The following is a 25,623-nucleotide window of genomic DNA, read 5'->3' as shown; positions in this document are numbered from 1 at the left end:
TATATACTTCTGTCATACCTTACTAGGCTAAAAGTCGCTTCTACAGAAATTTTGACAAATAATTTTGACGGAACAATTGTTTTACTTATTGTTGATGAAGTGTGCTAATCAAACGTAGTTCTTTGAACATCCTTTATTTTTACTCGAGTTTACTTTGATTGTTAACGCATATTACAAGCAATTTTCTTCTTTATAATTTCTGGCCAATATTTAACTATTATAAACTATTCGTGTGATTGTCGCTTTAGGACTTCAATGTATGTTTCTTTTCATGTTCCTACGTCGTCGTAATTTAATTCATTTTTCTTGATTGTCTACTTGGTTTTTTTATAACACTTTAAAAATTACATTACACTAATTCGTTCACTCGTGTTAATTATTTTATAACGTTTTTAATATTCAAACCTAAAGGAAAAATGAAATGGTCAGGAAGTATTTTCATCTATTGAAAATAATAAGAGTACATCAAAATTTTTAACAATACTTAATAGAAATTATCCGTTAAGTTTATAAATTTTCAAAGTTTGAAAAGTTGATGTGTGAAACCTAACACTGATTTTTGATATAAAAATTGCTTCTATATCAGTAACCTCTAACCAATCACAGCACGAGGCTGTGTATTGAAAACACATGGCTTAGCAGACGCTAATTGGTTTCATTTAAAAATTAGTGTTAGGCTTAGCATATCTACTTTTGAAACTTGGAAAATTGTATAAATAGCGTTTACTATATGTTCTTAGTGATTTTGATGGTCTTTCATTAGTCCTAATCGATTAAAAAAATGTTTGTCTTGCAATTTCATTCTTCCTTTAAAGGGATACAAGAAAACTTTTTTCCATTAAGTTGTGATTGATTGTCATTGTGCTTTTCGGAAATACTTTGTTTGATTGTCTTCGTATATTTCTGTTCATTTTCAGCGCATCACTTTTGAAATAATATTGAACAAACCGATACCACTTTTAAAATACCCTTCCTTCGATACTGATATATTTACCACGGGATCTGTAAATATTTATTTCGTTGGTTTAGTAGCAACGGCATTTACCGCTACACTTTCTGTTAATTCTATATGCATTTGGTTATATCAAATATAAATATGATAAATATAAATGGTTTAAATGAAAGAGGTAGATGGTAATTAAAATTATCCGTAAAGCAATTATATATTGTAATTTATAAACTTTAGAACTACTTAGTGGGTGTACTTCAAACTGTATTAACAAATGATACTGATCAATACGCCATTTTCCAAGGTGGCCGAGTGTTAAACAATATTTCTTAGTGAGCATTTAGGACTTTGGTTCAATTTCTCTACAAAACTAGTTTCAGTATCGTATGTCAAGGGCTTCATTAGATACAGTCAGTGAGTAGATTTCACAAATATATAGATATCTTTATAATTAGCAGGATTCGAAACATTTTAATATCTCTACTATTGCGGTTTTTCAATGAGACAATAATAAGCGCAAACTTGTAATATGCGAAAAACTCTTAAATCTATGATTTTTTGTTACTTTTCGGCGGCCATTTTAAAAGATGGCGGCATTTACAGCACAAATAGCCCCTATATAGGATATTCTTATCGTGAACCTAATAATTAAGAGTAACTTCCCTGCAGTAATAGTTTCAGCTTCCTAGCTGTTTGAACTGGCGTTGACTCAGGAGTTTTACTTTTGTGGATTTAGATTTATCATTAAAAAACTTTATTTCTATAAACTCTTGATGTAAACTTATTTGAAAGTTTTATTTCATGATTGTCTTCTACGTTTCCGTAATTAAACTAATTCTGATTATTGTCTCTTTGAAAAACCTTTCATTAATACGTTAGGGTAATTATTTTTACAACAACTATTCATAGAACAATAATTTCATTTGATTGTCATGTTATGACTACTCATGATTACTGAGTTATATATTTTCCTCTTATATTCCTCTAAACATTTTTAGGTCATTAACCGATATAATTATTTCAAGGCATTAACTTTAAACATTTTCATAAAATTCCTTAATAAACTTAAGTAGGTTAACCCGTACAACAAATTAAGATTTGAACCGCTTTAAAAACAATTCCCTGGATAGAACTTTTTATTATCATTAGAAAGGACTTATAAAACAACGAATATTTCAAATTGGAACCATGTATCCATCTACAACATTAAAGAAAATACGAGCAATTACGTTTTCTCACTGAACCCACGTGCTAGGCCTTTGCGCGAAGTTGACGACCGAGGCCTAACGCGTGGGGTAAGTAAGAGTATTTATATACTCTTATCTTCTTTAATACTGTAGATGGATACGTGGTTCCAATTTGAAGTATTCATTGTTTAGTATAATCTTTCGAATAGCAATTACAAAATTCTAGCTTCGTACTTCTAATGATAGTGCCTTAATGAAAGCCACACTCGGTTTCAGGAGCAAGTATTTCGTAAAATGGGAGTCTATTTAAATTAAACAATAAAACGATGACTATCAAATTAACCAAACCAACATACAACGAGCAAAATTAATAACGTAATGATAAGTATGAATCATTGTATAAAATTAACCTTAAAATTTAAATAACCTTGTACATAACGTACTTACATCACAGTTAACAATATCTACATCAGCACTCGATATACAATTAACGAGTTGGTACATTTACAACGGCTATGTTAACAGTTCAATTTAAACCTTGTTACCTACGCGACCACTTGTTTCTATTTTAAATGATTGTCAAGGGCTTAAGTTCGTTATTTTTAAATCTATAAACGTCTAAACGCAAATATAGGCTCTGCGCATTAAAACACGCATTCACAAGGGAGCTTTTAATGTTTTTCAATGGAAATAAAATCTGCTCAAACTAGTGATTGTGAATGGTTACGCAGTACCACATAGCCTATTTAACAAAGTTATTATTTTAATTGGACCATACGCCATCTCTCGTTTCTTTTTAAATGATTGTCAATGGCTTAATTTCATATATTAAACGCATTTCATAAATACATGTTGAAAACCTTCACCTCCAGGGTTGATTTGTTTTAGATTTACAGGTGCAAGTAGAGAACTTAAATGAACAGTCGCAATATCGTTAATTGACCCAAAGAAAGTGGTTCTAATTATTGTTTAATTAGCTTCATTAAACTTTCGCGTTGCGATATTTGATGGAATAGAACTGAATCTATACCATATCAATTAGCGCACTTAATTTCTCTACTAGCGCCTCTAAATCCATTAACCCTGTATAGGCTAAGCATCCTGTCTGGTAGTTGGCGAAGGTTTCCACCCAGTATAGGATAAGCTCATTTAGGTTTACATTAACATGAAATTTATCGTACGCTTCTTCTAAACTCCTCTATCAATAAATGGCGTAGTATAGCCTATTTATGAAATGCGTGAATTCCATCTTGAAAATAAACTCTCCTTTCGTGGATTGTCTTAACCGCAGTACATAATTTCCATGGTTATGAGCCATTTTATATAATATATATCGTAACTTTTAAACAAAACAGTACATCTATCTTTTTCCCCTGATTTTGGCGCTTGTTGGGGTGGTCGGTTCGTCTGATTGTAGACAAAGCTCTCGCATTTGTAAAAGAGATCCTTCTAAACTGAAGGCGAAGAAATCGGAGCTTGTGGCGTCTGAACTGAAGAAAGAGGATACGCAAAACATGATATCGCCCTCTGCTGGAACGTAGCAACATCCGTATCCATCCGGAACCACAGCTCCATATCCGACTAGGATACCGTGTTCGTTCTGTAGCTGTTGGATCAAAAGTATACTTGGATTTAGTTAAATTATTAATATTAGAAAAAGCCGTTGTGGATGGCACATTGTTCAAGAATTTGTAATGTCACGTGTTTTGATTATGTGTTAAATATAATTTGGGAGTTAATTTGATCCCAAAATTTACTAATTTGGTACTGAATTAAGGAAGATGTGAAGTTTGTAAAAATATCGTACACCGGTGTATTGCGGGTCAGAGTTTTACAGGGGCTCGTAGGAAATACATTATCAGTTTTACCCCTAGATGTTGTTTTTCTCATAAAAATTTAAAATCACAATTCCAGAGTCAGAGAGAATATTTCCTCTATTTAGTTCAGTAATATTAATGGGCTAATATTTAAATAAAGTTGAATTAGTAGTAGAAAATTTCGTTAGGGGTAAAGGATTTTTAACACGGATATAGTTCAATTATTATAAGAATAGCCCTTTGCTGATGACGGTGTATAGTTTATGAAGTTGTAATTTCACGTGATTTGTTGATACATGTTAAATTTATAAATTTGGGAGTGAATTTTATCATAAGGAATTATGAAAATATGAAGTTACAAAAAATATCGTACACCGGTGTATTGCGGGTCAGAGTTCTACAGGGGCTCGTAGGAAATACATTATCAGTTTTACCCCTGGAGGTTGGCTTTTTTCAAGAGAAAAAATTAATATGACAATTTTACTGTGCACTTCAACAATTTGTAATGTTAAGTGAATACACGCTTTTTGTATGGATCTCAGACGATTCTAGGATATGGAAAATTTGAAAATGCGCCGTTTACCTGACTAGTAGAGAGTTTAAAGTTCAAGTATTGCTGATATGATTTGTCCCTAAATATTTCTGGTTCTTCATCTAATTTTCTGCGTTCGGATTCTCTAAGGGATGACAGGTCAATGGAAGCCTTCTTTTCTTCTCTTTCCCTGCGAGCCATTTCTCTTAACGCCATCAAATGATTGTCTGGACCCTCACCCGAAAGGGTCTAGTGAAATAATCGTAAATTTAACAACGCCCAACATAATAACTTTTGGCTATTATTAACTTCCCACTTACGTATTTCATGATTTCTCCTTGCCGTTTCATGGCTAATTTAAAATAGGCTAGTTTTTCTTCATTCTGAGAAAAAATCAATTACCTTTGTGTTTAAATTGAAGTTGATTGAATACAACTATAGGTTAATTTAATAAAGATATTTTACCGTAGCAGATACTTCTCCGCACATAGTTTTGACCCACTGTAAAGCTTCGGAGGTGTTCGCTCTGATATTGTCGACTCTACCAAGGTAGAAGTAGCGCAGAGACGCGCTTTCATACGTGCTTACTAATTCTCTATGCACCCTGGAAATCGCGTGAAACAGTGTAACAAATTAGAATCTAGCCCTTCACCGAGTTTTTAGCCATTCTAAAGCCAATTAGTTTGGACTCTCAACGCTATCTTTTAAGTGGCTGCAATTATTTACGTACTTGTAATACGTCAGTTGTAGAGCTAACTGTATAAAGCAGTCAGGACTAAAATTGATTGATTTCACAAAGTTTTTCCCAAATTCCATGAATCTGAGCACGTACAGGTCCGTATTGTCACACAGTCTGTAATTAAAAGGTTTCGAAATATTTAAGTCAGTCTTGCATATTCCCAAAGCGAAATTTGTGAACACGCTGTACTGTATTGAGATTACCTCCTCGCTACTTTCTATTTAATGAAGCTAACCATTACTTGTTATTGCGCCCCACCTTTCTACTTTTCCCTTGAACAAAGTATAGTCCTTAAAATAAATGACGTATTAAGTGCACTGACTTGTTCATTTTTACAGCGGCTTTGTCCAATGCTTTGACAAGATCTGAATCTAGTTTCCAAGAGAGTGGTTGTACTTGCGGACGAGATGAATGCGTGTTGATATTGACACCATCGTTATAGACTGTTCCGTCGGCCTTTTCGTCAACGCCTTCGCTATGGCAATTGTTTGGAGAGACGCACCCAAGGTGGCAACAAAGGTAAAAAACACCGCTTTAATTTAAACTGAATGACGTCTGTGACGCCTTAGCGCCTCTACGGCTAAAACTGTCCCAGAAAAATAAGAGTTTACACAAATTCCACGAATTCTTGCGTGAAGTTGAGAACGGTCACACCCTCTGATACCGAATGTTCCACTAAAACTCCGCAAACGCCATCGCGGCTGACAATTAGCTGTGAAAGAAAGAAAGTTTAGATTTAGTCCTAATTCAAACAGATGAAAAAAATTCAAACAGATGAAAAAATCGAGAAAGTAATAGACAACAGACTATGAAATTTCCTTTACTATAATGGCGCAATTTTGTCTGTCTGTGAGTAACGCTTGAGTCTTAATTTTGGGATGTTAGCTTAGGTAGGGAAATTTAAGCGACCCTTAAGACGGTATACTAATTTGACAATGCGGACATATAGTGCTACGCGTGCACAGTTTTAATATGTATAAAAAACGCAGATCGTTTGTCTGTCTGTTAGTCACGCTTCATTCATTAGTTGGAGTAATATAACGCGCCTCTTTTTTGTGGTTTATCTTATTTCCACATGGAAATTCTTAATTTTAAAACAAGGATTGGCGCGAGTTGTTAAATTAAAAAATAGAATCAACAATGGATAAAGGGCAAAAAGCATCAAGAATGAATGTCTGGTAAACAAGTAAATGAACGTCATATGATTGGGTAATTTTACAACTAATGTTATTAAGAAAGAAGAAAGGTACCTGTAGAAACTTGTCATACCATCTGTTGGCACTATTTTGATGACATCCACCACCGTGTAAGAGATTACCAGCCATGGCCGCTATGTTTAAAGTTATCGACTCTCGTCGGTAGGTGGCGTACGTTGGAAGTGGGCTCATAGGTTCGTCTAAGCATAGTACGAATAGACATTTTTGTAAAAGCTCTAAGGAATTCGAATTGGTCGAATCTGAAAAAATTAAACAAGATGACCCCGAAGTGTTTAGAACTTTCGCTTCCAATCCAATAAAGGATAGGTCGGGTATATGCTAGCCAATAGACGAATGACGTAGAGTTTTCCTTGCACTACAAAATGCAGGTATACTAACCACTTTTTAAATGATCATATATTTTGGCCCATATTCTTCGGTCTTCAGTTGTGAAAAGTCCAATTGGGGGATAGCGCTCATTCGGGACGTTAATTTTGTTTTCATCTGTTTGACCAGTGTCCAGATTACCTACGCTTTGATATATGTTTAGTAATTGTCGATAAAAATAATCTTCAGTCTCAGCTATGCATGATATGTTTAGATTGTCTTCGATTGTTGCTACGAAAAACTGAAAAATACGTAATTTTAAGTTGTTGAAGTTTCTAAATATACTTCTTGCAGATATTTCATGAGGATGTTGATAAAATTTAGTGTTTAGTGTTTAGTGTTAGACAGGACACGTTTCCATGTTGCGAGTTAATTAATACAACCAGGGATAGATTTTTTCAGAAGTAGGAAAGGAGAAAGGTTAGTATTTACTTCAGTCCGACTCTTAGCCCAGTATAGAGCCCCTCCCTCCAACACGTAACGAAAAGTTTAAATTATCTTATTGGCTCACTTAAACTACGTTTTGATGACGTTGCCGATGGGGACGGCGAAAAATACCTAATTCCTTTTTACCTCTGTCGCTATGGCCCGCCTCTTCTTTCATACCCCTCCGTCCCGTGGAAGGGGGTCCGGGACCTTGACGCGCGCCCACATTATTCTGTTCTCCATTCCTACTTCTAAAATTAAATCCTTCCCTGATTCAACCTAGCAACGCAGGGTAGCTTAGCTAGTAAATAAATAAATTCCCAACATAACTTACTTGATTTTTACATGCGACGATAATGAATTCGTGTTCCGTCCCTTTGGTCGCTTTGAGTTGTTCATCCACCACATGTCCGGGTTTTCGATAGGTGTTGAAAAAGCATGAATATGACGACATACAAAGGGGTTTACCTCCCCTCGCGGTATCGGGTTCGATTTGACCACTAATTTAATTAAATAATTTCATTAATTAAAATGAGGCAACGAATGTATTACAATTACCTCTCTATCTTCTTCTTGTATCTTAAAGCAAAGGCAACCATTCTGGATGCAAATCTGTAAAATCATAATTAATATTTTTGAACCTATTTATTTTTACCCCAAATAAATTTGGTACTACCGTAATTGGTCAGTATAGTTTCTAAAGTATTGTCTTGGAAGAAGAAAGAATGGGTTGGAATTGACTGGAAGCGGCAAGGGAATCCTCAGGTACATGTCATCCAACCATAACGGTGTAACCTGACAAGTACAAAGTTAAACTTAGCATTTCAATTTAAATCTTATTTTTTTTTTGGGAAAGTGACGTATAATACTCAAGCCCTGTCCACAAAACCCGCGTAGAAAATAACGCTGAATGTATGGGGGCCCAATATTAGCTGTGTGTATTCCTGGTTATACTTATTGATGTTATGTCACTTACACTGCAACGTAAAAATTCCATGTTTTACCTCAAACCCATTTTGACCGCGACCCTTTAGCTGTATGTAAGATTGGAGATAAGACTATTATCCCATTATTTCTACTTGTACAGTAGATGCTGTACACTCATTTTAGTGTTATATACTATTAGGGTAGAGCGTGCCGTACTATGTGGGTCTATATAGAACCGGGATAGGTTATTGATTGAATCGAGTTCTTTGATAACGGGGGTGTAAGAGAGGCCTTCATCAAGGATGAGCAGAATGTTTTGACAATCAAAAATTGGATCCTGTGCGAAACTCGCGCGCCCTTTCCACCTGCGGCTTCTATACACTCTGGCACCTCCCATTTCATTCCGCGCATAAAGTCTTAGTCATATCATGGACTATATATTCATCACTAAGGGACCGGAGTGGGACAAATGCTATATACCTCTATCGAGCCGCGTTTTCACTTGACACTTTGAAAAATAAATTTGGCTGTCAACAATAGTGATCATACATTGAAAAAAGAGTTGAATATTTACGCGTAACAACACCAATTTGTAACCATTGACTTCTACTACGCCATTTACAGGTAACGGGTCTACAGTTGAGGATTTAGAAAATTATATTAATTTATTTATTTCCCTAAATTTCTATTTTTAACGCAATACAATGACTTATAAAAGCTTAACTGAACATTGCATCTTAACTATAACGCTAGCTTATTACAAACTCCATTTGGTTTTTAGTGTCTTTTAAACTTCTAAACTAAAATTACTGTAAATTACAAACAAAATTCGGATTTAATTCCGCAAAATTTTAATATTATATTAATTTTTATTTTATAAGTTTTTAAACACGATTGTTCTCGAGTTTAATATAACGTCCCTTAGATAATGTTAGGTCCATGTTTTCATTGGTGGATCGAAGCGTTCTTCGGTACCGATTCTAAATTTTACTCTTGGTTTCTATTATGGTCTCAAAAAATAATGAAGTTCATGCTTCGGAATATTATTATGTTATTATTTTTTCGTAATGACTAGGTCTACAGTACGTCTATGGCCAGCAACTGATTATATTATAACGATTGAATGTCTATTTAACGAGCTTGTTCCTCGAGTTGGAGAAAAATTTTAATATTAGACGTAATAACAAAACGATTGAAACGAACATAATTTAATAAGGATTTTAATGAGAAGAAAATCCGCCTTCGTCACTATAGGCCTACTTGATATTTTCAAACGTTCATTTATTTCTGTTAGAAAACCACGTAGGGGCCATTTAATGGGACAGATCAAATTTCAGGTGGTATATTATGTACATTATATATTTATATCGCATAAATTTCCTGGCGGGTTCCTTCTTGGACAAATGGCATTCATCCAGAAGTTCATCTTATATCTTCCTTACAACGGAATAACATTAATCGTAGATTTAAACTCATTTCATTATTATTTATTATCATAGTTTTCAAACTAGGACTATTGATACCATTTACACCAGGAGGCCAGGCTAATTGGCGGACAAGGTAAAGTACCAAGTATAGCCTGGCCTCCTGGGATAAATAGTACCAATCCTCGTAGTCTGAAAAATATTTATACTAGTTGATAATTATATCCTATAGACGGGTTTTATGGCAGGTAAGCTTTTGAAGTAAATTAACACACCCTCCGCGTCCATCTTTTAAAAATGGCGGCCAAAAGAATAACTATGCCTTGGAGAACGACAACACCGGAGCTACTTATGTTATATTATTATGTACGTGTAATATACACCTGGTGTTTCCCCAAGTTACCTTATACAAAAACTACAGTTTCGGAAAGTCCACTCTGATCAAAAACTAATGGTATATATAAAGATTTCTAAAATTAGTTCAGCACAACGGCTCTAAGCGCTTTTTAGTCCATTCCTTGGTTTCAAATACGTGTCTTACACACGTACCATGACGTTAGATTACGCTAAAAAAGATCTAGAGACCAGAAATAAGTTTAATTACAACTATACTTCAAGCCCACATCCACGTAAGTCGGGCTAACTTTGAACAGACATCGTGGGTTCAACACGCTTCCATATACGTTTGTTAATGCTACACACTTGGAAGATATATAACTATCACTACTCTGGAAGATGATGAGAAACGTGTCGTTGTCATGGAGACCGGTTAAATCTGGTCTTCTTTTAAGTGGTGGTCGGGATGGTATGATCTCCTCCTGTTTTTCTCGTCTTTTGTTTTCTGCACGAGTTGCACTTGGAACCCCCCCTACAATGTTTCCGACACACGTATATTCCTACTACTAAAGGACCGAGGGGTTCGACAATATTTGGCGAGAAATTCTCGCCACAACACGAACTTTTGAATTGGAAGTGGAAGTCACGAATTCTTTGAAGAAATAATTTAATTGAGGAATCTCTGACTTAATCACGCAATATTTAAAGAAATCGCCGAAATCTCAAAGATGAAATCATCAAGTATTTGACAAATTCGCCAAATCTCGAAATCTTTTTTGCGAAATCAAGAAATTTTCTTCAAAATTGAATTAGTCTCTAATAAAATTGGACCTTCTTTTAGCGAAATCGGGGAATTTGTGAAGAATTCTAAAATATTTGAAAAGAAATTTGAAATCAAAATCGTGGAAACGAAATCCCGAAATTTCTGATTAAATCACAATGTATTTTTGAGAAAGAAATTTGGAAAATTTGGAAGGCATTATGAAATTCTTGACGATTACGCAAAATGTCGAGCCCCTTGGTTAAGGCCAGGATATATCCCTTTTGATGCATTGTATAGAGCTGGTAATACTAGCTGCTTCCCTATATTGGACGGTGGTAAGCCACCACTAACTACACTATTCTCAGCTGTCATATAATGTGTGAAGAAACCACAGTGATAAAGCGCTACGATGACAGAAGGGAATTCATCATGTCCAAATGTTTCTTCATTATTGTGCTTCTTTGTTTTCATAACTGCAAGATGCGGAGGTCACAATACTTATTTATTTGGACCGACTGACATGTTCAGTATAAAACAAGAAAATTGTCACTTTTTCTTTGTTTTAGGGGCAATGTTTTGGGGTACGCCCCTATTTCCGTAACTAAATGTTTTAAGCCCCATGTTCATTGACACATTCCACCCAGTTTGACCCCAATAACACACTCTATAATTCATGGCAGACTTATCAGAGACACCGTATAACGTTAACACAGTTTTTCAAAATGTTCATCTCTCATGAAAATGTAGGCCTACAGAATTTGGCCTAATTTGAAATTGTAAAAGTAAGCGCCAGAATTAAAACTGTCGTCACAAAGCTGAACATTAAAATTTTTTTGAATGCTTCCTAAGGGAACAGTGTAATTAGATTCAGCCCTGCTAATGAATATAAAAGTAATTAGAATAGTTTTAAAATTTGGAATGGGTTTTAGAAACATTTAACCAATCCTAACTTCCTTTGGTATGGTTTATAAGTTGAGAAAGTGTTAAGAGTGTGAAGCTGATTTACGTACCCAGTTGTCTTGGGTTTCGGCAAACTCGATAAGTTTTCGCTGCAATTTCTGTCCGAGTGCTCTGTTGGGAGGATCGGAGTCTTCCCGGCCGAACTCTTCGACGATGCGTCGCGTCCTCTCCATTTGAGCCGGATTCTTGATCACCGTTTCCAAACCGCGTAAATAGCGGCGCAACGTCGTCCCGAGGTCCGGCACCGGGATTCGAGGGAGCTGGACCTAAAATACATGCAAATACCTCTTAACAAGTAGTTTCATTGTATAGAGAACATTAAGGGCATCTCTAAACTATAGTTTTTTGTCAAAATGTTTATTTCTGGGTTGTCAAACAAGGGATATATAGTCACAATTTGAATTATCACTTTTATTGGAAAATATATTTCTTTATGTGAAGTTGATTACTGATGAAGACGCGAGAAATGTTTACTGTTGGACAGAGGACAATTTTGACTGTTAATCACTTTGTTAAGTGATTTCTGTGCTTTATATCATTCCAATAGATAGTTTTCAGTGGGATTAAAACTGGAGGTTTTTGCCTCCAGCCCTGGGTGTGTTTTATCATTGGATAAGCATCTTATCATACTTATGACGTTCTATAGTGGTAGTTCAGGTAAAACAGATTCTGGAGCAATTAATTACTATTTTTATTCATAGCTGATTACATTTCAGCCTACGTATTTTGTATCGTTAATTGGACAGGGGAGCATTTTATATATCAATCAAGATATGTCTATGCAAATTGAGTTTTTATTCAAAGAAAATTTTCTCGAGCCCAGTGTTTTAGTAACCCAATATAATTAACTATCATATCTCCAAGGTGTTTTCCCCAATGCTGGTGAATCCGGTGATCGAGAAAAGGGAGTAAACTAGCGGGAGTGAACCCATAAGCCGTTTGCGAAATTATAGGAAAAGGGGCTAAGGTTTAAACGTCTACATTTATCGAAGTTTGCCTATCGTTAAGCCCTTGTATAATAGGATGGGAGCGTGGGAGGAAACGACGGATGTTTGGGTGTCTGCTTCATTACTAGGCCTACTTTTTTGTGTGTCGGGGAAGGCAATGGGCTGGTCGCGTGCCAGGGATTTCTAGTTAGTCCAAGCTAGATTGTGCATGGGTTCTCTCGAAGGAGCTTAACTTGTCATGGATGCGGAGAAATATATATATATATATATGTTGGGGGTGGGGGGGGGGCTACAACCACCATAGAGGGAGAGACTCCATAACCAATACACCTCCATTGAGACTAGGAGGATTTTATACAGGAGTGGAATGCATTTATGCATGGTTATGGTATTATTTACTTTCAATCATCTACCATACGACGTGTAAGCTTAATACTAAAGTACTACGAGCAGACCTGCGTCGGCGTGATACCCGTCTATAGAATGTACAGAGCTTGTATACTAAATATTTATGAATCTCACAAATCAAGTTATCAACGATATACATTATTGAAGAGTTTGGTTACGTTTCTGAAGGTAATTTCATTCAAAATGGCAGCGGATTGAAAAAAAATTGTTCATAATTTGTGCATATCTTCTACTTAAGCATAAAGAATAGTAGCACCCTGTTTTTGGGGTTTCAAAAATATAATTAAATAAAAATAAAAAAGTTTATATTTCGGTTTAGAGGTTATCTTTGTTATAAACAAATTAAATTGGAATTTTAGCAAAACCCTCGAAAAAATTAAGTTTTGGACCCAATATTTCTAACAAGCACATAAGAATGGCCAATATAACTGCATTTTATTTATATCAATAACATCGTTATCTAGTTTAAAAAGCCACCGAAAACCCGAACTAGAGAACGAATGCAAATGGTCTTTCCAACACTCCTCTTTTTTATACTCCTTGTTAGAGTTGTTAGATAGAAAGGCGGCTAGTCCCGTTGCCCCGGTTTGAAACCCTGGGATCCCTTTTCCATCCAGTAATGAATCGAAGTGGATTCGGAGCACGCGCCAAGTGTACGATGCCTTTAGCGGAGAATAGAGAGAGACCGAGGGCCAAAAGAGAACGTACATTCGGTGGGTCGCTAGAGCTAGCTACCTTGGTAGAAGGTTGCCGAAGAAAATAGGCAAAAGTAGCGAAAACACACTCCCTCCACCCCTCGTAGCCCCAATCCTCTCGGGCTATATAACTAGACGTCCTATTTTGGGAATCGGAGGAAATAAAAGAGAACCTTAGTTTCTCTCTCTCTCTCTCTCTCTCTCTCTCTCTCTCTCTCTCTCTCTCTCAGATTCCACCACAGCAACTACATTGACTCATCGATTGGAAATGGTGGGTCTTATTGCCTCGTTCGCCCCCATACCTTAAAATCTAACTGAGAAGTTAATTAACTCGAAGGAAGTATATCTTATCAGGTTAGGAGAGTAGCTATAGTGTCGGTCAAATGATCGAAAAATCTTAAAAGAAACTCTTCAAATTCGAAATAACCTAAATCATTAGCTACAAAAAATTTAAGGGTGTTTACAGGTATCAAGAGGAATCCTTTTTCATCATCTCGATTGTGTTTGGATGCAACGTACATACTTTAATAAGCCCAAGAAGCTTTGGCTGTGTACGGTTAACGTCAAAAATGGAATATGATTCAAGCTCCTTCCACACGCGAAAGGGTAATCGCGGTATAATCTATAGTAAGTGGGGAAAGAAGTGTAACGTCACGAATACCCGGCACTGGTAAGCGTGCTGGTACCAGCGTTACCCATGCACCAGTGGTTGAACCGCGTGGAGATGGATGTAATAGCGAGATCAGGTTCTTAACAGAATCCCCTGTGACACCTCTACATTTTCGTGATAATATTAACAAAAAGAAGCGGCTGGGAATTTACTAGAAATTTGATTATAACAATCTTGATTGTTTCTAATTCCAGTCATCGAATCTCGTTTAATAGAAAGAACTTGTGCAATTTTATGAATCTGGCATTTTGAATGAAGTACTTCGTCTGGTTCATTTACTTCTGGCGTTAGCTCACTAGGCCAAACCCAGTACACTTTCGTAGTTTGTTTTTTAAAGGAGGAGATCACTAAAAGGTCAAAAAATATCTTTGATCTTTTCGCGTGTTCTTGTTTTTCTTGTAAAACTCTAGAAGCAATTCAAGATAGTTTATAGCGGGTATTACGTATTAAAAATTATGTTTACTTAATGCCCGGAGTCTATTTAATTACACGTCGCTGATGGAGAAATTCATTGAAAAAGGCGCGTTAATTTGACACGATTCTGTCGGCGCCTTCAGAGCGTTAAACCGCCAGCTCATGAAATATGCACTCGGGTGTCCCCTTCCGAGCACCTAAAATAATAAAGATTCTCGAGCGCGTGATGAAACGTTGAAAACCGCCCCCGAGTATGGTCTGTTCGATATAACCTACCACCGTGCCAACCGAAGAAATACCAGGGTAAAGGAACTGTGAAAACGCCAAGTCTAATCGGTGCTCTAGAACATGTGTTCGATTTTTGTCGAAAATTCTATACACTGCTCTGAGTCTAGATAAAAATGTGTAAAGCCATTAGGTTCCAAGCTTACGAAATACAGTTATGTTCATTACACCTTTAAACTAGAGACTAGCCTGGTTTTCTAGCTAAACTCTATTTCAAATGCGCTTCAAAGTTAGGGCGCATTAATACATTACATTAAATCTCAAGGAATGGAAAGTAGCGCGGTGCATGCATAACCGTGGCACGTCAATCATTATCTCTGCCCAGAAAGTTATTACCATTTGTATATTTCATAGCTCATCTGGGATGAGTGCATCCCTTCGTTGGTTAGCTTGTAGCGTACTTGGAGTGACGTGGAAATAAGAAAGCTCCCTCGAGGATTGCAACCGGGACGCAGGTGTTGCTTCGGCGTCTCTGTCGTAAGCTTCCGGAAGTTCCACCTCATCCCGAAACCCCTCTAATAAAATTATCCTCGGGAGGACCCCAACTTCTACCCGCAAGTCATTCCATTTCCCAAAACCGCGCCAGACTGCTTGGACCCTTAGCATAAAAATGTCGCAACTGGAAAAAATCTTAGCTTATTTCTGAGCCTGCGTGATGTTTGGATATATTCGCTTTATGGTGTGCAGATTTAAACAGATAATGAGGTGCAATTCATTGAACAGGGTCCACTTTGATTCAGGGTAATTAAAGACCGATATGCACCGATGTAATACGCTCACTTTCAGGCACTTTAATCGTCATTATGACCGTTTTTTGGTGAGCAGATTGAAATTGAGCACGAGAAAGACGTAACAAATAGCTCTTTGATTTGGAATTAACCATTAAAGTCTGATATGGTATGGTGCGTTGAAAGAAGAACACCGATGTGAACTCTCCTTCAGACCGGGAGTACTTATCTTCACTCACTACTTGCCAATTGACATTTAGACATAATAGAGTTGACTCTAAGATTGGTCAGTGTAACTCGGTTAAAAAGACTTGGTTTTATCCATTTAGTCTTATGAACAGTTATTTCTTGCGTTCATTTGAGTACTTTTACCTTTTTCCTCCAAATAATTCTTTACCCATATTTTTACAAATGCAGGCAGTTACAATGTTTTGGGCATGAGGGTTTGAAATTTCAATTCGTTTTAGTTCCCCCATCATACGGTGGTGGGCCACAACACGTTAATTTTTAAACAGACTATGCGTAGTTACGCCTTTCCAGAAATACCAATCTCGGGTTTTCATCTCTAGGAATTGTACGTTTTTACTTCTGGTAGCCTGCTCGACTTGTAATCTGATATTTTATTGAAACAAACAGTTGCTCTGCAGTTTGTATCCATTCAAACCATATTTCACCCCGTCCCATTTTTATCACCAACTACTGAACTGATAGAGATTGTGCACACTGAATGAGGATGCTGAAGACAGACTTGCACGGAAGTCGTGTTTTATATTAACACCGTGCGGCATTTACATATAAGTTGATTAACTCACTGACTTATAATCAACGCCCTTAGTCAAACCGCTGTACCTCTCAGGCTGAACTTTTCAGGGTCGCTAAGAAAGATTTTTTTAATCCTCGCCATCATGAAAATGGTGGACAAAAATTTACAAACCCTTCCTCTATGAATAACATTGATTGCACGTTTCAATCCATTTCAATAATATTTAGTTCGCTTTTTTCTATAGGTGAACATTATGGCTTTTGATTTAACTCCAAATTTTAAAATGGACGACCAAAAAGTAACAAAAACTATACTGACAGGCAATGCTCACCTTAAAGTCCGGGTTTTCCCGTTGAGGTTTAATTGTCACAAATATACCAGTTAACCTTAAAGAAAAGAAGAACTCCTTGGGTTCGAAAACTTCTGTCTTTACTTGTACGATACTTGGTAACTAATAAACACTGTTGAAGTGCCGTGAATCGCGTACTACGCGTAGCGAGGCGTAAAAAGCCAAAAATAAAACAGCGGATGAAAACATTCCTGTTTAATAACAGTAATATCGTCTATCTGAAACCACTTCTGAGGTTATAAATTACGACACTGATACGCGTTCGACCGCGTTCTGAAAGTAAGGTTTCATACTAACAGGGAATACCCGGGAGTATCGTGGAAATATCCAAAAAGTTTAAACAGCGTTCGTAGACAAAATTTGATAGTACTGAAAAACGTGCATGTCACGAGGTAGTTTTAAGCCCTAATCACTAACTATTATCGGGCTGACGGACAATGCCGGGTGCCTTTGCTGCTAGTGTATTTAAAAAAGGCCAAAGATGTATCGCAACTTCGAAATCTTTGGCGAAACAATATTGATTTAGCATCCTGGTGTATTCGTACGGCTAAGCTTTCCTCGTACCATCAAATCCACCGATTACACGTGAGTATAGAACGCCACGGTTAGAACTATGCCTAAATGGAAAGCCTGATTCTCCGGGACATTGTTTTAGTCAGTGAATGATTGACGGTATGGTGGAACACCTAGGGCATATCTTGTTTGTAATCTGTCCGTTGTAATTTTGTGCCCAGGCCGAGAAAGTAAGTATATACGTTAAGAAAATCGTTTTTGTTTTTTTCTACTTCGCCAGAGGCACAGAGATCTCAGCTACAGTATAGCTAGTCGCGTAATATAGTGAGGGCTATTTTCGAGCTCAAAACGTAAACAAGATGGTATTTCAGTTCATAATATATTCGCATATTTTCAAAAGGTTAGTGAAAACAAATTTTATTTAATTCATACTAAAACTATTATAATTGAAATAAACAAATTTCTATCTGATTTCGTTTCTCTCTTTTGCGCATGAAAGTACCGGTTTTGAAAGTGGGGGATGACGGAGAATTTGGTCTCTCCCAGCCTGCTATCAGTGCTCCCTGGTACAACATAGTAGCTCATCGATACGATGTGTCTTAAAAGAAGTAAATGCTAGAATTATCCACGACTATCCCTTTCAGGGCACTCTCCTCAATTTCGTTCGTGAAATAGTAAAGACGCTGCTGGTAGTGTGGCGGGGAGAGTGGGTAGAGTTGCACCGTGGGTCGCGGTGAAGCCAACACTGGAGGGAAGGAAAATAATGAGTAGGAGCGTCGGAGTTCAATCGACATTGATGGAAACAAGCCACGGGAGCTTGTCTCGTTTCCCTTTCCGTTCCGTTGTTACGCGCCCGAATTGACCCCAATACCCTCCACCTCATTCAGCTTCCAGTAGATCCCTAAAGGCGGCGCTACACTTTTCCTGTTTTCAGAGTGTACGGCCAATCTTTGCATCTTGTCATTGCGCCGTTTGTTGCGGCATTATTACGCAAGTTGCAAGCGTGCCCAAAGAATACTCGAATTACAGCAGCCCCTAGTTGTGCATCGTTTTATTGAAATTACAGTTGTTTGAAAACGGCAAATGGCACCATGCCGATATTTCATACAGGTGTACCCGAATACTGTTTAGTGATAAAGCACCTTTAAACATTCGCGCAACGCAGGTGAGCTTAGCTAGTCTCATATGAACGTAGACTAATTATTTTTCAAATGCTGCAAAGCTGCAAAGGACGTTATGCATATTAAATAGAAACAAATGAGTGACAAATAATAAACCGATAAAAACACGATATCAAATCACGTTTATGGTTATGTATTTCTACGATTCTATACCTAACTCTTCAAATCATCAATGTATAAACACGCTGTACATATATGGGGCACTTGAGGATGAAAGATTCGAGCTTACATTGCAAAATAAAGCGGAAAATATCTAAATCTTCTCTTTTCCCATTTAATACCATACCCATACATTCGAAGCAGACTCGTCACCCTTTGTATTTTAGGCCTGAGCATCAATAGAAAGAAAAGCGTAGCGATGCCATTAGCCTATTCCCCTCCCGTTAGATTACGACGGCGTTGTGTAGTGTCTGTTTTGTCGGGTTGAACGTAGGAGCGATCCCTCGCAGTCTAGCGCGGTCGAGAATTAACGAGCGAAGATAAGGGTGAAGCGCCAAGCCGTCTTTGTAGTAGCTGCTGGAGCATTGCATTTTTACAAGCTTATCGCGTGAGTAACTGCTCGTGAAATTTCAAGTAGCACCCAATGGAGTTTCTACGTTCTATATAAAAACCACATGGCGTTCTCTCTCTCTCTCGTTTAGTTTCGTTTTAGTCGCGAATTTTACTCAGAGACACTAAATTACCTAATCAGTTTAACAGCGGATTTTCAAAAAACTAAATGATTAGCGGAAAGAGAAGAATCTCTGAACAATTAGTGTGTTGTAAACGAGGTTGTTCCTCGATTAGAATATTTGATAGAAGAAATTTTAACTGGCCACAAGTGCAGCAGCGCTGCAGATTCGGAAAAGAGTGGTTCAGTATTGCTCATTTTCGTATGAGCTGGTTTTCAGTACTATGTTTTTTAAGAAGAGCTGTATTTCGAAGTACAGCTCCCGCGTAGGATTACACTGTAATACATTGGGGTTTATTTCTTAGTCGTATATAAAGTGCACCAAGACTATACGGAGAAACGAAGACGTTTCATGTTTTTAAGTTTGTTGGGAACTTCCTCCCGCTGGACTTCTGATAGAAATAAAGGGAACTATCAGGATGTTTGGCCCAAAGCCAGAAACCCCGAAAATAGGATGTAGGGAACCAGTATGCTAAATATTATTGACATCGGTTGAAAGGTTCGGACATTATTCTATAAGGAAGGTGAACGTTGGTGTACATTTCTGGCCACCATTTTTAAAGATGGCGTGGGATTGGAAAAAAAATCTTTCTTCGTGAGTATCTACAACTTAAGAGCAACGTCCGTACAAAGTACCAGTTTCCTAAATCACGCAAATTGGTCTGGGTGCTGATTATCAATCAGTCAGTCAGTCGGTCAAAAACTTGCTGATATTGAAATCAAGTGTGCCAATTACGCGCCACTTTATTTCAAATCCATTTCATAAACCTTAATTTCCATTGGTAATTTCCAGGCATTCAAGTCTTTAACCCTCAATTCCGTCCTTTCCCCGAAAACGTAATTAATTTTCTTTAGAATTAATTAGACGTTCCAAATTACAACGCCTTCAATAACTGTATGATTAAACTAATGATGCATTTAGTTTAAAGTTTACGAGTTTCAGATAGAGAACATACTAGCGTGGTAGGCCTAATTGGGACACGGATTCACCGTATAGAGCTTAAAAAATAAATACGCGTACTCCCTTCCCCTTCTAATGCTATTAGTACTACCTAGTTAATTGGAGAGACAAACTAGGGCCTTTGCATAGCAGGGCTTATTAGAGTTCCTTGTTACCAACCCCGTCGAAGGATTATGGTCGGAATGAGGGCATAGAGGGATGTTTCAACCGTCGAGTCTTGTTCGTATTGGAAAGGAATGAATCAGAATATTTGGACTGCAGTGTTTCCCAAAGTTTTCCTAGTTGTGATTCACCTCTTTTGTCCTATGACACATCTAAATTTCCATCTTAATTTTTTTCTTTTGAAGATAACTGTATTTTGAACAATTTGTATATTTGACTTTTATCTAAACGATTAGTTAAATGTTTGATGAAAATATTATTTTGTAGACTGCCTTAAACAAGGTCACTATGAGAATAATTGTTTGTAGGTCAATAATAGACTTAACGAACTACCAAATGGCATACGCAATTTTCCTCGATAATAATTTTTGTCAAATTTGTCTATGAGCTAATACAGCGTTCGGGAAACACTGGCTTCCAATACGGTGCCATCTTGACAAATGGAGGCCAATAATGTCCCAAAGTTTCGACGATTTCTTTTATACTTTGCATAGTTTCTACAGACGGATTTTAAGGCTTTTGGGATTGAACACACGAGTCTATCTGTTACCTGAAAAGTAACAGAAATGTCCCGACAATTTTCTCTGAACTTAAAAATAAGTTATGGAACCAGAACTTCAAATTCTAAGTTAAAACACTGCGTATAAATTTGAACAAAACTCTTAGACGGTAAATATTGAGTTCAAGTTGAAGTCTTGCCAAGGGGTTGGATTTAAGCCTCGGGTTGAAGAGACGATCCGGGATGAGGGATTTTCTCTGGCAGTCTCCAAATTCAAATAATTTGAATATGGATTTTCTTTCCTTCCCATGAATCCCTTGATTAGACGATCAAACAAAATAATTTTTTTTCACTCTCCCCCGTTTTGTTTCTCTATTATTGATCTTTTGTATTGTATGCAGAGTCTCGAGACAAACGATTAATCAACCGTGCCACTTATCTAAAGTCACGTTCACACTTACGAGGGTCTGCTTAAATGGTTCACAAATGTTTCCAGCGCCTGAAGTCTGAACAAAGCTTTATAATATTCTTCAAGTTGAAGTTTGAGCGTGTTGCGATACTAAGCTATTGGATTCCGTCGCCTTATCTGTAAGGTTTTGTTTGAGAGATAACTCAAACTGGCTTCGAACGCACTCCAATTTCAAATTGAGAGTTGATGGTGGAACCTCAGGTGACACCCAAACCCTTAGGCCTTAACAACGTTACTGCCAATGACAGAGGATTATAACAAGAAAAACGCGGCTTTTTTCTGTGCGTCTGTTAGTGACGCGTCGTAGTTTCTCTTTGTCACAAAGTAAAATCTTTACCTTTATAAAAATAAATTCAATAACATTGACTAAAATCCTTGAAGACATTCATGATGGAAACCATTTAACAGGATATGTTTGTTTAGAAATACTCCGGTGCCCAATAACCATGGTTTTAGAGAAGAATTTCTTGTGAAGGTACCTTAATTCTGAAAGACGGTAGCTGCTGCTACGGCTGGTCCATTGGGACTCGTTTTTATTAGTCCAATTTCCTCTGCAAAGATCTGACTGCCTGGTCTAAGACCATGGACACTAAACCTAATAACGATACCCCATCCGCGCAGTACAATAAAAAAGCCGTAAGGCCACTATACTAGAACACAGCCTTAGATGGGACACATAGAATTTGCTTAATCTTTTGTACAAGAAATCGTTAAGGCTCGGCGATAGTTTAAAACAATGTAGAAGATATTTTAATTATGACCACAAGCTAAGGACATTAATCAAAGTTAAACAAATTAGATTTCCTTGCTGTTTTATCAGACAAAATTATTCCAAAGGATAAGAGACGTAGTTTCCTATTGTCAAATTACTTAGCAGAGACTTAAGCTTCAACTCCATTTTCTCCATGAAAAACCACGCTAAATTCTACTCGTTCTAAGGCTGTACTCTACTATAGAAACTAATTTAAAGTCTCTCGCCACTATAGTCACCGCGAGTCGCTGATATACTTTAGGTTCGATCCCTTGAGACGCGAAGAGGAATCCTTCCGGGGTTCTTTGTACGTCGCCCGTCGCGTGATTAGCTTTTTCCCGCCAATGGTTCCTCGGAGGATTAAAATCCAGGGGCCACGGGCTCCCAACCCTTGTACCAGTCACGTCTCTAGTTGCCTCCCCTCACTAGTACGTGAACGGTTTACTATACAAATTAACTATCTGAAATCATGGACAGTGAAGTAGCCTAAGGACAGGTAAAATGTCAAGATCTTGCGTTGCAGCTGTTCATAAACTAAAGGGCCTTGCGGAAGAATGAACAGTTGTTGATATTTTGTCCTTTGAGAGGTCATTTACGTATAAATTGGGTCATCTGAAGAATGACAAAGTAAAATGGTGACTGGACATGGGCACAAAAAGATCAAAGACCTGTTCATCAAAGGGTTCGTGCGTTGTTGTCCACTGGGAGGTTGTTAAGAATGGCGACTTAAAATGGTGGGGAGGTTGGACTGCATGGTAAGCAAAATTCCCAAGAACAGAGAAATCCTCTTCCTGTCCTCTTATGATAAACGTCTATGGTAAAAAACTCAAGCGGAGGTACTTTTTAAGGAAGGTTTTTCCCTAACGACCTTTTTAATTGGGAGGAGGTGTAACCACCTTCGTGATCCTCAAATTAAGAAACTTGTAAGACATAAAATATTCACGACTAACGATGATAGAAACTGTATAGTGTAGCTTAACGATAATGTTTCTTAATGGATTTCCAACAAGCACGAACACTGGACAAATGCTTAAGGAAAATACTCATGGCTGGAAATGTTTCTTGTTTACTCAAAAGAGCGTGTAAAATAATGAATATTTTAAATTGGAACCGTATACAAGCAATTAAGTTTTCTTACTGGAGCCTTCACGTTAGGCCTCTTTGCGAAGATGACGACAGAAGGCTATAAATTTCTATTGGACCACTAATACCACCTGACAGATTAATCCAATAAGATAATTCCCCTTCCGTCGTCATCTTTAAGTTAGAAAACTTAATTGGTCGTATGGTATCATGTATCATCTTTAATATGGTATTTGGATACATATTTCCAATTTGAAATATTCATTATTTTATATGCTCTTTAAAATAACAAATAAATTTGCCTTTTCAAATTACTTCCGTAATCTCTTTAAGCGAAATTAAAATTAATAGTATCATAATTTTTAAACTCACCATTTCCGTCATGGGGGCGAATCTTTAGCGCTGGCAAATTGTTTTCTACTTCTGTTTTCTTACGTTGTATTTCGGTTGTCACCAAAAAGATGTAAAGTTCCTGGTTGGTACAATCGCGTAGTTGAAGGAGGCACAGCGCTTTTAAGCCACCCTGAAATTGTTTGAAAAGTTGTATAAATATTTCTGTCAGGGTTATTAACATATAGAAAGACGTTTAAATTTAAAATGCGCATCCTGATTTCAGAGTGATTCTTTCTTTCGATAGATATACGAAACTTTTATGGTTTCCTAATGAGTTTTATTGATTTTTCGTCCCAGTGGAATTTTATTGATTTTATAGGTCTACGACTGACCCAGTAACGCGGTCTTTCTCTCAGTGCCTTTTCCCTCGGTTTCTACTATTGTCATAAATAGATACTCGTAAATGTAGAAGACAACTCTATTTTCTTCAAAGTATAAAATCCGTTTTTACAATAAGAAACGCGTAAGAGTCTATTAGAACCGTCTGTAAGTTCTGTTAGTTGCGGAAAGATAATGAATAACTCTCTGTCGTGGTTTGGACTTGACCAAAGATGGCAATATGAGGTAGACCATGCCTCTATACTCTTCCGTATTGGAGGGAACTAAGGTAGCGCTGCAGTCGTGGATAATACCGATACTATAAGGCTCTACGGCAGACCCATACTTATGTATTATATGGTTATGACTTTATATAAAATTGCAACAGTGATTTTACTATTTATTCTATAGTGCTGTTCATGCATACTTGATAAAAATAGACAAAGGCTATTTCGTACTGATAGGCAAAGGTTTATCCATCATGTTAACAGATCGAATAGGTCAAAATTTTACGATCAAATGCAATTTATTTATTGTGTTTTTTACCACTTGTATGTTTTACAAGTATAGGGTTGGGCTACGTAGAATTTCTGAAGAATTGGAGTTATTGAACGTCGATAGAAAAACGATTTTTCCTAAAACGAAAAGAAATTATAAGGTGCAAGCGAAATTCAAGTACTTTTGCCGAGGAGAAAGTAACTCGAATAATTTGGTTTATACTACTACAGTAATCCCAAACGAAATAATGATTTTCTTTTCTGTTAACCTGAGAAATTCTACGTAATCTCGAGAAACATACCATATTTTCTAGGAAAATGTGATAATCTTGAGAAACTTAGCGCATTCTGTGTACTTTCGAGAAATGTCGCGTTATCCCGCTAAAACGTACAGGGTGTTTCTGATAAGTCTGCCACTAATTAAGGGAGTTGCTGTTCTTTGGGCGATTTTGAATCGAAAATGTAACTTCTATGACATTTTCCCCCGAGGGAAACTGTTTTCAAGTTAAGATTCAGTATTTTACGGATGACCCCTCATTAGAAACACCCTGTATAATTACAAACAAAAAAATTTAATTCCTTGATACTCAATCGAAAAAAATCCCATTAGCTATAAGAAAATCTAAAGATCCTAGTGAAATTTAAAGTAATCCCTAAAAAGCGGAGCTTTCACCCTAATCCCGATGAAATATTGTAACAAACGGAGAAAAACTAAGTGAGGTTAACGTTACGTAATAAGGCTTTTTTGGTTTAAACACTTTTAAAAACCTTGTTTTATAAAAATAAAACAAATTTTTCAATGGCTTTTCTACAGTAGAGTTCAATGGAAGGGCAGCATTTAGGACATAGGTTAAAAGTAATAATACTAAAAGAAAGAAATTGTAATCCTGAATCTGATGTAAACCACTCGAACGAGTTCTTATCCCCTCGACCTGGGTCAATTCGATGCTTCGATCGAAATAAGGCTAGAAAAGACCAGCACGCTGTATTATATTCGTAAAAAGAAAATTTTCGGCACAAATGTGAGAATAAAAACACCTGCCACTTTTATCCTCTGACGTCATTGGAAGCGATCCATACTTTGTCCGCCTTAAAATCGTATTCACTGTATGACACTGGTCTGGTCTAATCTAATCTACCCTACCGTGGGTCGAGCAAATAGATTAAGAGTGTAGGATAGTATTTTACATCACTGGTACTACTGATTTTAGTGATATTTATCGG

General features: G+C 37.0%; 1 protein-coding gene across 1 annotated transcript; it reads right to left on the bottom strand.

Moving 5' to 3' along the window:
- Positions 1–146: 146 nt before the first annotated feature.
- LOC149673915 (choline O-acetyltransferase-like) lies at positions 147–23,703 on the bottom strand. Its single transcript, XM_089839700.1, has 14 exons — positions 23,564–23,703; positions 11,694–11,909; positions 7,910–8,028; positions 7,792–7,845; positions 7,568–7,733; positions 6,820–7,048; positions 6,475–6,680; positions 5,836–5,936; positions 5,547–5,699; positions 5,216–5,338; positions 4,951–5,089; positions 4,806–4,868; positions 4,537–4,734; positions 147–3,742 (listed from the first exon to the last, which is right to left on the bottom strand). Exons 1-14 carry the CDS (start codon positions 23,573–23,575, stop codon positions 3,497–3,499), a joined length of 2,025 nt encoding a protein of 674 aa, XP_089695826.1. The 5' UTR covers positions 23,576–23,703; the 3' UTR covers positions 147–3,496.
- Positions 23,704–25,623: the final 1,920 nt, after the last annotated feature.

Source organism: Phalangium opilio, unplaced genomic scaffold (genome assembly GCF_054372755.1).
Source record: "Phalangium opilio isolate 3A_F unplaced genomic scaffold, DU_Popi_V2 ptg000048l_1, whole genome shotgun sequence".
Taxonomy (NCBI): domain Eukaryota; kingdom Metazoa; phylum Arthropoda; class Arachnida; order Opiliones; family Phalangiidae; genus Phalangium; species Phalangium opilio.
The sequence above is the reverse complement of the archived record's forward strand: the minus strand, read 5'-3'. Positions and strand labels throughout refer to the sequence as shown.

Excerpts from the sequence above, each read along its gene's own strand:
- LOC149673915 (XM_089839700.1), bottom strand. Across the intron at positions 5,090-5,215 it reads CTACAACTGACGTATTACAA|GGTGCATAGAGAATTAGTAA; the intron begins GTACGTAAATAA and ends CGCGATTTCCAG. Across the intron at positions 4,869-4,950 it reads GCGGAGAAGTATCTGCTACG|AATGAAGAAAAACTAGCCTA; the intron begins GTAAAATATCTT and ends ATTTTTTCTCAG.